The following is an 11,397-nucleotide window of genomic DNA, read 5'->3' as shown; positions in this document are numbered from 1 at the left end:
TGGGAAAACCTCTGTGGATTCAAAATTTTAGCACCATGCCCTGTCAGTCACATACATTCATAGAGCATTCACAATGTCTCCCATGCCAGAAAGACAGCCTCTGCATGGTCTGACCCAGGTGGGGTGCAGATGACCAAGGCAAATGTCCTTGTGTGGCTGCTCAGCCTGGGGGAGATCAGAAAGCAGGTGGTAGAGCTGAGCCACCTCCTGAATGCATCACTATCTGTGCGCAGCAATGGCAAAGGGCAGCAAGGGGTTGTACCCCCAGCTCCAAGAGTGAAGGCGTGCTCCTTCTGCATGCCCACACGCTGCGAGCTTCCTCCCTGCACTGGGCTTCAGCAGCCGGTCTCAGCCAAGGTTGGGGCTGGTTTTGTTTACCCACATGTGCCACGACCTCAACAGCACTTAAACGTACGTAGAGAATGGCCCTAGTCAGTGAAAATATCTCCATTGGCTTTCTTATCGTTACCAGCAGATAAGCATCTATAATTTTTGTTGCATAACTGAACCAGAAGGCAATCAGGAATTGCTGTCCTGGGCCCATCAGTTTTAGCACCTTGCCCTAAAAGAGGCAGAATAACCTGTGCTATGGAGCCAGGCAGCTTAACAGCTGTGTAGGTAGGCCACGCATAGGTTTGGCTGCTCCAGTGTCACCCTCCATGCTCCACCAGCCACCACAGTTGCCATTTCCATGCCCAGGTAACACAAAGTGAGTCCTGAGAACCCCTCTGCCGAGCCCTTCCTCTTTTGTTCTGCTGGGGAGTGGATTTGCTTTATGTTTTAAGCTCTGGTGTCACGCTAAGCTTTGATGGAAGTGCAGTTTAACGCAGGCCCAATGGCTACAGGATAGCTCAGGGTAAAACTGAGAGGGCAGAGAGAAGAAACCATTGGTGCACCTTCCTGCAGCGGGGACCACTGCCCCCATTTTACAGCTGAGGCTGTTGGTTTACAAGGTTGTTGTGGCGAACCTGAAGCCATGCTGCAGCAAAATGCAATGACGAGGAAGGAAGCTGCCAGACGCTTTATTCTCCTGCTCCTCCACTGTGTTTTTGTCCTCTGCAGTTCTCTGATACTTTTCTGCCTCTCCTTCATGGCTCTGAAATGGAGCTCCACAGCTGCTGCTCTGATCAAGGGCAAGGAGACAGGCCGGGATCACAAGCATCAGTGGCCTCGAAAAATAGAAAATATCCTCAATCACAGGAGAAGAGAGAGGTGCAGAATTACAATGACCAGAAACGCGTTTTGGGAACATGTGAGGTTATTGGCTTTGTGACGAGAGCCGAACACTGAGGGTCTGCACAGCTCGAGAAAAGAGGGGCAAGAAGCAAGCTCAAGGACCGCACCGCTGCCGTCGGCACTGCTCACCCTCCAGCTCTGGCCTGGACTTCCCAGTGGTCCAGCTGAAGACATCTCCATTCCTTTCCCAGGTTTGGTGGTGTCTGGTCTGGGGATTACTCTCAAAATGAAGCACTGATGAGACCGCAACAGGTTTTGCTCCCTCTGCTGTACACAGTCCTCCAGTGCTGGCCCAGCCGCCTGCGCCCTCCAACACCTCCACCTGCCCTGTTGGCTGCTCCCCAACCCCAGCGCGGTCAGCACGCAAAATCACCTTCATGCCGTAAACATAATACAAACAGGAGACAGCCCCCATGGTGCTTCAGGCATTTTTAAGAGGGGGAAAAATCATGCAAAATGCAGAGGATACCTCACACGCAGTGAGGCCCAGGGGATCAAGACCTCTGCAGTGTGGGCACAGCCATCCAACTCTGTAGGGTGACCAGTGCGGTTTGTTCCCTGGTCCATATTTGTCTGCTGCTGTAGGCATGCTCTAGCGCCACGAGGCTGTTAGGACAGCTTGAACCTCACTGAAATCCCTCAATAAAAGTTACCTCCTCCTCCTCCAGACATCCAGAGGAGGCAGCCGGGTGTCCAGCCCCACCGTGACCCAGTGCTGCGGTAGGAGAGGTTTGGGCTGGCAGCAGCAGCAGTGAGTGGCAGCGTTTTTAGGACCGGCCATAAGAGCAGGCATGAAGTGAGTTCGTCGTCCCCAGGCTGGTCCCAGACTGCTCACCAGTTAGGAGCTCCAGGCGGGCAGATCCAGACACAGCTAACGCAGGATCGCAGCCTGAGGTTTTGTTTCCACCTTTGCCAGAGGCTTTGCCGCCGTGTGTCTTGCATGGGTCTCGGCTTCCTTGCTTGTGTCACGGTACCTGGTGCCTTACCTTCCTTTGTAAAGCCACTTTTGGGAAAAAAAAATGGGTTCTGGATAACATGGCTTTGCCTATAGCTTTACCGTATGAATCGACAAAAACGAAGTGGGTCGGGTAGGTGCTTTTACAGCGAGAGCTGAATGAGGGAGATGGATCCTTCAAAATAAAAACGGGGGGGGGGGGGGGGGAGGGAGGGGTAGCAGTGGCTGTCAATCTCAGTAAGTAAACACTTCTTTGATGTGGTTCTTTAAAAAAAAAAATAAAAAAATAACCCAAATCCTAAAAGCAACATCGTATGTTTATTTTAAATGCATCCGCTAAATATTTACACTGAAAGCAAGCTAAACGAAAAAAAAAAAGGGGAAAACTGGAACTTTTGTCAGTGAACCAGATTGTGAAATGCCTTGAGGGAATAGAAGATTTATTTGGGGAGAGGGGGAGAGGTAGGAATTTTCCATGCTATTGTAAAACATGAGCTCAAATTATATGATCCCCACAGCCAGTGAATTGCAAAGCTTCAATCAGCTGCCTTTTTCTATTTTTTTTTTCCTCCCTTCCTCTCTTTTCTATAAAGAGGAGGGGGGGGTAGGGGGGGAGAAGACAGAAGTGTTTCACCAACTTCTGTTGACTGTTCCTTTTTTCTCCTGATTGAAATGTGTTGTTAAACAAGATCCCACATAATCTCAGCAGAGGGTTCCTCTCGCTCGCTCCCTCTCCTTCTGGGAAGCCGCGATCAGTGCCATCGGCGCTTGATTATTTGCAAACTCCCTTCGCTGGCTTTTTTTTTTTTTTTTTTGCCCTTTTTTTTTTTTTTTTTTTCCTCCTCTCCCTCTCCGTCTCCCCCTCTCTCTCTCTCTCTCTCTCTCTCCCTCCGTCTCTCTCTCTTCCCCCCTTCCTCTCGCCCCCAGCGCAACTTTCGCAGGCGCCCCGGCACACGCAGCCATGCCGCGCTGAGAGCGGGGGCACCGCGCCAGCCCCCCTCCTTCCCTCCCTCTCCCTCTCTCCCTCCTCCCTCTCCCTCCCTCCTTCCCTCCCTCCCTCCCTCCCTCCCCAGCGCCGCCGTCCCGAGCCGGGGGGGCCCCGCCGCCCGCCGCCCCTGCCCGGCCCCGCGCCGCGCCTCGCCCCGGCCCCGGCCCCGGCCCCGGCCCGGCCCGGCGCCGCCGCCCCCCGCCCGCTCGCCCGCCCGCCCCGGCCGCGTCGGAGGGCCGGCAGCGGGGCTGGATGTGCCCGGCTCCCCCCGCGCTGAGGCGGGCGGCGATGCAGAAGGCAGGCGGCAGCTTCGCCTCCGCCGAGAGACACCCGCTCAAGATGGCAGATGTGTGCTGAGTTTGGGGGGGCTGCGATCTCTCGCGTCGTTCGTGGCGGCGTTGCCATGAATAACGGGCGTCCTTGCACCGATGGCCCCCATGTACGAAGGTAAGCCCCGTGCACGCCACGGCTCCCCTCCAGCCCTCCCCTCCCCGCGGGACCGGGGGTCCCCCCCGCAGCAAGCCGTGCCCCGGGGAGGCTGCAACCGAGGGGGGAGGTGTGTGGGGGGGAGACCGGGGCGAGGACGGGCTGGGGTCGCCACCCGCTCGCCCCCCACCCGCCCCATCCAGCCCGTCCTGCGGTGCGGGGCTGGAGGGGGCGGCGGGCGAAGTCCGTGCCGGTGGCGAGCAGAACAATGAGGTGGCCGGAGCTTGCCCTGCGCCTCGGCGAGGCTCTCGCTGCCGGCTCCTCTCGCCCCTTTGCACGGAGTTGTGTGTCCCCCCCAAAAAAAAAACACAGCACGGGGAGGGAGCGGGGACCCCGGTGGCAGCGGGCAGGGGGCACGGGGCTGCCGGCAGCCTGCTGTCAGCTCGGCGGCGGGGGGGGGGGGGAGACCTAAAGTGCCCTAACTTAGTTCTTTGGGGTTCGAAGGGGGTGTGTGTGTGTGTGTGTTGGGGGGTGCACGTTTTGGGGTGGCTAAAAAAAAATAATAATTAATGATGGTTATTATTATGATTTATGCGTGTGAACGGCTTGGTTTAAATCCCCTGGCGCTGCGCTGACGGCAGGGTGCCGGGGGAGCATTACATAAAGCGGGGGGAAAGCCGCCCGGTGCCGGTGCCTTTGCCGGGGTAGGGGGATAGGGGAAGATAAGGGGGGGGGGGCCCGGCAGTGGGACTGAGGCTGGGCAAAACTTAATCCGAGGGGAAAGCCGACTCCGGGCTGCGGCGCCCGGCAGCGGGGCGGTGTAAAGTTACCGCCCCGCCGGGTTATTCCTGGGCAGCCCCGCACGGCCGGGACCCCGCGGGAGACAAAGACGGAGCGATTTCGGCAGCGGAGGGAGGCCGAAACCCTCCCTTCCTCCCCTCCCCTTCCCCTCCTTTCCCTTCCCTTCCCTCCCTCCCCTCCCCGTCTGCCGGAGCCCGGCGCCGCCGGGGGGCGCGGAGGGGCCCAGCGCGGCTGCGGGTCGGGGCCGGGGCCGGGGCCGGGGCCGGGGCTGGGGCCGGGGCCGGTGCCGGCGGAGGGCCCCGGGTGCCGCTCGGTGCCGGCCCTCCGGAGGCGCCCTCTGCTGGCCGAGCCGCCCCGCCAGCACCCCCCGAGCCCCGGGCAGCCTCCAGCGGGAGGCCGAGGCCGCTGCGCCGCCGCCCGAGCCCACCTGCACGGCCCCCGGGGCTGCTCGGGACCCGGCCGCGGAGCCCCACGAGGGGACGGGGTCGTGGGGGAGCCGCGGGGACCCGGCGGTGGCTTCTCAGCCCCCGTGGGTCCCGGGGAGGTGGCGGTGCTGGAAGTTTGGTGCCCGGGAGCACCCAAACTTGTGCAGCAGCAGCCTGGCCCCGTGTGTGTGTGTGTAGGGGGAAATGATCACGCCCTGACAAGCACGCTGTATGAACAGATTCCCTGGAAAGGCCGTGGAAAAACCCCAAGGCAGCCAGCCGGACTCTGCCCGCACGCCTCGAGCCTCGGAGGAGGCGACTGCGCCAGTCCCCAGGAGCCAGCCAGCAGCGCGAAGGTGGATGGGGATTGTGCTGGCTGCGGTGTGCTTGCGGGTGAAGTTGCTCCTGGATAGGTTACAGGCAGGCGGAGGAGGGGTTAATGCATGTTACTCGCCTCCGAGTTGCCGTGAGAGGTCCTTAGAAATCCCTGAAATATCGCAGCGCATCGATAAAAAACTTATCGCAGGGGATGCGATCGCCTCCTTGCAAGGAGACGGGGACCGCGGTCCTCCCTCCGGAGCGTACCATGTGTGTGTAGCAGCCCGGTCTGTGGCCCTCCTCTGGAGCATCGGCGACATTTAGGCCGCTGAGGAGAGCCGGGCGGCTGGCTGAGCGCTGCGGCGGGCAGCTGCTGCGTTCCTGCCGGCGCGGCGAGGGATGGGGGGCTCTCTCGTGGCACATACGCACGCCCACCGCCACCGCAAGGAAGGCAGGGGGACGTGAAACAATATCTCCGCCGTGCAGGCTTTCGGAACGTCGGCTCTTGTACCGAAAACGTGCCCCGGGAGGAAATGTGACACCTCGGAGGCCTTATAAAATGGTTCCAGTGGAACTTTAGGTGAGTGATAACACGGAGCACACGCACGGCATCACCGGCGAGTCTCGGCGTTTAGGCGAGCTTTGTGCCTGCACGTACCTTGCAGCTGGCTTAAATACCGGTTCTGGGAAGTAGAGCGGTGCCTCACCTGATGTTAATAGGCAAGGCATGATGAATAAATAAATATCTGGTGTTAAACGCTCCTTCCTCCCCCGTGCCAGGAGGATTTTGCCATTCTTTTTAAGGAATTCAGAGCTTTTGCTGTCGTGTTCTCCCCTACCGTTTTTTCTCGTTCCATCTCTTCCAAGTGTTGCCGAGCTGAGCGGTAAAATGAAGGACATAAAAACCTTCCAAGTAAAATAAAACAGAAATAACACCGCTGCGCAGTGCTTGACCTGGATTTGAGTTTTAGTTGTGAGCTGTACAGGGAAACGTACTGGGCTGGAAAGCAGGCCTCCTCAGGTGTAATTCTGCACGGCTCGAGCTCGGGCAGGCCAAGCACGGCCGGCATGCTGAGCGCTGGAAACGCAGCGGGGTCAGGGCGGCTGGGCTGGCCTCAGAGGGAGCGAACGGCCTGGGATGGGGGAGAATCTGCTTCTTTGGGCTCTCCTCTAAGCCGTGTTGCCCTTGCTGGGCAGAATCATCCTCAGTGCACTCACTGTGCGTGGTTTCCACCCGTGCAGAGGACAGATCCAGGGCCTGCGGACCAACTGAGACCCTGTTCTAACAGGGCTTGCCACCAGGCATCACCAGGGAACGGCCTCTGGGCAGCCCTCTGCCCTAGCTGGATGTCAATTTCCAGCAATTGTCAATTTCCCAGCAATTTCCTGGGTGGCTCCTACCTGGCATCCTTTGGAACTGGGTCTTCAGGAGGCATTGATGTGCCTTAACCTTTATTTTCTAAACAGCCATTACCTCTGTTTTGGTTTCGTTCCTTTTTTTGCTTTGCTTCTTATTCCTGACAACTTTGTTGCAACTTGCAGCGTATTTTTAGCAGCAGCGTCGGTAGCTTTATATGTGGGTGGCTTATGGAATTAATATCCGTAATATTTGTAAATTGCACCTCGCCACTGGTGCCACTGCTGGAGCTGCGTGCTGGCGGGGAGCTGCCTGTGCTCAGCTCCGTGCTGGATAAAGCGTGTGGGTTTCGGAGGCCTGAAGCTCTGACCCCGTCCGTGTCACGGCTCAGGTCCTGCTCAGCACCAGGGTTTTCTCCCAGGGCTGCAGGAACAGGCAAGCCCCGCTCGTTTTCCAGGGGGTTATCAGATCTCCTTAAAGCGTGCAGAGCTTTCCCAGCGGGAAAGCGGCTCCAGTGACACCGAGGAAAGGTCCTTACCCCAAAGTTTGTGCACTGCGATGATAACCAGGAGGTGCTTCCTGTTTATGAAGCCGTGACCATAACTTCAGCTAAATCAATGCTGGGACCAAAAGCCCAAGTTTTTATTAGCTCAGGATATGGCTATCGCCAATATAACAGGAAGCCCCCTCCAGTTATAATTATCGTTCTTATCATGCCGCAGCATCTAGCGATTAAATGGTTTTTTAGGAGTGATGGATGAAAAATGCAGCTTTATTTTTGGAAGAGGAAACAGCGTGGCTGGGACTAGGGGTGAGCAGACAAACAGCGTGCCAGGACAACGAGAGGAGGTCGCAGGTACCAGCCACAGCCCTCAGCCCTCCGACCCGGAGCAGCACGGGCTCCTACGTGGCTGTAGAAGGTGGGGAAACCCAGCTGGATGTTGTAGGACACCTCAGCTGGTCTGCAGGGGGTGAAGCCCTTCCCTCAGCACTTGTGGGAGTGAGCCCCCGTGTGAAAAATCCAGCTGGCTGCTGGGACAAGGCCTGAGGGTTTGTGAGAGTCGTTTTCCCATTTAGCAAGTGGTTGCTCTTTGCTGCCCACGTGGATGAGGTGCTCTGAAAGCGTGAGATGAGCGGACTGGATAAGAGCTGGTGGGCTCGCTGGTACGCTGCTGATGGGGGACAGCCTGAAGCCCTCCTCGGTGCCTGTCACAGTTTTGAACTCCTGGCACTCACTGGAAGTTAAATCATTTACTCAGAGGCAAGCAATGCACTTAGGCGGCTAATGGAATAGGGCTAAGCTCTGGGCACATCCCAGCGATGGCATGTGGACGTTCATTCAGGAGGAAGGCTCTGGGAAGCCACATCATGGAAGGGTTGGTGACTTCGGAGCAGAGGCCAGTTCCTGCCCCAGCTGTGGCCCTCACCAAGTGGGCCCCAGGTGGTGGTGTTGGAGCAGTCCTGCCAGGCAGCAAGGTCAGAGGCACGTTCAGCTGTGGTCTGCTCAGGTTGGGCTGAGACACCAGTTTGAGGCAGATTAGGGCAGTTCTCTTAGGCACGGGTGTCGAGGCAGCTGGGATAGAGCATGCCTTTGGGTGGGACAGCTGAGAAAGGGAGTTTGGCACAGGCACATGGCGTGTCCCCATCCCTGTATCCATAGAGGACAAGATGGATGAGAGGTGAGGCTGGGTATTTTTGTAAGTTCCACCCTTTTCCTCTCTGATCCCGATTTAAAAAGATATTTTAAGGCCTGTGCCTAAATTTAAGCTCACAGGCGGTGCGGCTGACTTCATTAGAATTGTTTATGTCTTTAAAGCTGGCCACACGCGTAAGTACCTTTCTGACTCACGGCCTCTATAGCTTAATCAGTCCATTTATAAAAATGAGGCTGTTTCCTCACCCTTACTAGGAAATCTCTGCCCTCTGAATGTGAAATATTGTTTGTGTGTTTTCTTCTGACTTTTGGAAGGTTAGCTAGTGGAAAACAAGAAGCAGGAATTAAGCACTGTTTGGAGAGTAGATTTTCTCATCACCTATTTACATACCCTAATGTGGACCTAGGTGTTTAACGTGAGGCCTTCTGTTTTGAAACTCTTCCCCCCAGCAGTACAGAGTTCAGCTTTTGTTTTGAAAACAAGCCCAGGTGATAATTTCGCTCCAGATAGGGCATTTAGCAATTTGTCTATTTGTGGTGTGGGGAGAGCAGAGGCAACGTTACCGCTTCCACCTGCTTACAACACAGAGGCAGAGAGTGCACCTGAATCCTCTTTCGTCTGGCCACAACAGGAGCCGAGATCCTTCCTATGGAAAGCACAAGGGCATGTATTTTGGGAGCACTCTCAGATTCACGTAGCCTTCTGAGTAAGGTAATTTCTACAGCAGAAATCGCTCCTGTGAGACTTGCAATCTTATAAGGCTTCCCAGGGCAAATGAGAGGAGGAGCAGGCCCAGTCCTCCTCGGCTAGCAAGGGCATTGCCACGTCACAAAACACCGTGGAGAGTCCGGGGTCAGGGCTGAAAGCATTGCAAAGCCGTGCCATTAGAATTTATTTATCTAATGGAAGTAATAATAACCCGTAATACCGTGTGTTTATACAGAGCTGCGTACGTTCAAAGCACTGTATAAAGAGGGGCTGTCTAATCAAGCCCCTGACAGCATGCCAAAGAATGGGGTCTTTTACTTATTCACAGTGGGGGCACGAAACAGCCAGCAGGAGACAGGCGTCCTCGGATGCCAGCCCCTGACACTGCCCCCGGGCTGGGGCCTGATGGCAGCACCACGGACCAGTGGCAGTGCCAGCGAAGCTGTGTCCGTGCATTTAGTGGTGTCTTGGTCATGTTCTGGAGCAAGAAGGAGTTCTGTGCCAGGCGAGGGATGGTGTAGTTTGCTCCTTTTTCTCCAGCAGTTCCCGCTGAATGGGATGTTGGTTGGACAGGCAGAAGCTCGCTCTTTGTTCATGCCTCGTGCCCGGTCCTGCTCACCTTCCAGTGCCCGTGCTGACATCTGCCTCTGGAAGGATGAAGTGAGAACCATCACTCAGAGTTCCTGCCGTGACAAGTGGGAAAGGTCACCAGTGATATTTGCTGGAGGTACTTGGGAAGCTCAGAAGGGCAGCCGTGTTCCCTGCTCGTTACAACCTTTAAACCTGAAAGGCATCAGCAAGACCTGGAACGAGAGTCTTACGCTGAGCTAACCTGCAGGCTAACGTCTCCTTCAGTTCTGGAGGCTGACAGGCTTATCTTACTCTGTGAGCTGTGCTGAAATGCCAAGGGAACTTCGCTCTCAGCAAAATCAGAGAGATCGTAGGAAGTGGGCACAGCAAAGATTTCAAGAGGTTCTTCCCCCTATGTCAAAACAGTGTGTGCTGTACTAAACGTGTGCTTGTCCAGCGTGCTCCATAACACCTTTGTCTAGCATATTCCCCATGAATGGAGGGTCCACGGCCTGCCCAGGCGATCGCTGCCCTTATCTGTCTTTGTCAATGTAAAGATTTTACCTCTCCGTAACTTGGCTGCGCTGTGCTTGCTGCGATTCCTTGTTCTATTGACAGCAGATGTGCAAAGTTCTTCCTTTTTCTTTGTCACGTCTCTCGTCGGTCTTGTCTTCCCTAGGCTAAATCCTTTCTCAAACCCATCCTTCAGCTCTTTGGCTGTGTCTTGTTTGCTGCAGCCCTGACCATTCTTCTTGTTCCCTGCGTTCCCTTCAGCAAGCCCACACCTCCTGAATGGCACTGCTACAGCACAGTGCTTTACCGGGGGCCTTACACTGGCCACGGAGAGCAGAAATACCCCTCCTTGTGCCTTACAGACAGTGCTCCTGTTTGCTCTGCCTTCTGCACCGCAGCATCGTTCATCTGTGTTTAGCTCGTGATGTGCTGTGGCTCCCAGCTCGTGCCCTAAGTCCGATGCCCCGTGAGCTGCTTTCCATCCCGTGTGTGTGGAGCCAGCCTCTCCTACCTAAGCATGCGGTTCTCTTATTTGTCCTGTCGGAACTGCATCCATTTGTCAGGGCTGTTTGGAGTTCTCATCTGATTGCACTGCCTTCGCAGCCCCTTCCTGCTCGGTGTCACCTGCCAATTTTAAAAAAAAAGCACGCTCTATGTGTATTCACCAGGCTTTGTTTTCCACTCTGCAGTCCCAAATAGAAAGCCCAGAAAAAGAGAAGTTATTTCATAAAAAAGCCTTGCCCCCCAAATATAGAAGAAATGGGAAAAAAAAATCACAAAACACTTGGCATTTTTTCACACCTCCTGTTCTTTGGTGCCTTTAAAGTATTAACAAGAACAGTTGTATTTGCTGTTACAGCACCAGTGCCAAAGAAAAGCAGGACCTTATTGCTCATGATGTTGACATGAAGTGACAAATAGTTCTCGTCCTAAAGAATTTACTTTTTTATTTTATTTTCTTGTAGCTGCAGACACAGGATAGCGGCTAATGCAAACAGGATGGATCCTGTGGAGATAGGAAATCGCAATGTATGGATTTGCCTAAACGTCTGACATTTGGGGGTTCATTTGGGGAAGGGAAGGGTGAGCTGAAGGGAGAGGGGAAGGAAGGAAGTAGGTCAGGGACGAGACAGAAGAGGATGAGAGAGACAGGTGGGGGAGAAAGATGATGGCAAGTGACTGTAACAGGAGAGGGAGAAGATCCCTGCAAAGTTTAAGGTCTGAGGCTGTCACAGCCAAGGCCGTCAGGAACAGAAAGTTCAGTGAATTGCTGAAGGTTCCTGCTTGGGCTGTTTTTGCAGCTGCTCTTACTGACTTCAGTCTCTCCCACTTCTTTTCCCTGCAGTTGTCTCTAGCATCTCTGGAAGGGAAGGCAGGCGAGGATGGGAGGTACTGCCTGTATCCTAACACTTACAGGCAGGAAGGAGAGTCTGCGTAGGGATTCC

The 11,397-nt window shown here is 55.4% G+C and overlaps 1 protein-coding gene across 2 annotated transcripts in view; it reads left to right on the top strand.

Annotated features, from left to right (window-relative positions):
• The first annotated feature begins 3,318 nt into the window (after window positions 1-3,318).
• Window positions 3,319-11,397, top strand: part of HIPK2 (homeodomain interacting protein kinase 2) — a 122,300-nt gene continuing 114,221 nt past the window's right edge. Inside the window, exon 1 of one of the 2 annotated variants that reach the window (XM_084306466.1) lies at window positions 3,319-3,626. In XM_084306466.1, coding sequence (XP_084162592.1) covers window positions 3,608-3,626 — 19 coding nt within the window. In that variant the 5' untranslated portion in view covers window positions 3,319-3,607. The remainder of the gene's footprint in view (window positions 3,627-11,397) is intronic. The other variant, XM_084306465.1, reaches the window with a different exon arrangement.

Source organism: Netta rufina (assembly GCF_964035555.1).
Source record: "Netta rufina genome assembly, chromosome: 1".
NCBI classification, from domain to species: Eukaryota; Metazoa; Chordata; class Aves; order Anseriformes; family Anatidae; genus Netta; species Netta rufina.
The sequence above is the reverse complement of the archived record's forward strand: the minus strand, read 5'-3'. Positions and strand labels throughout refer to the sequence as shown.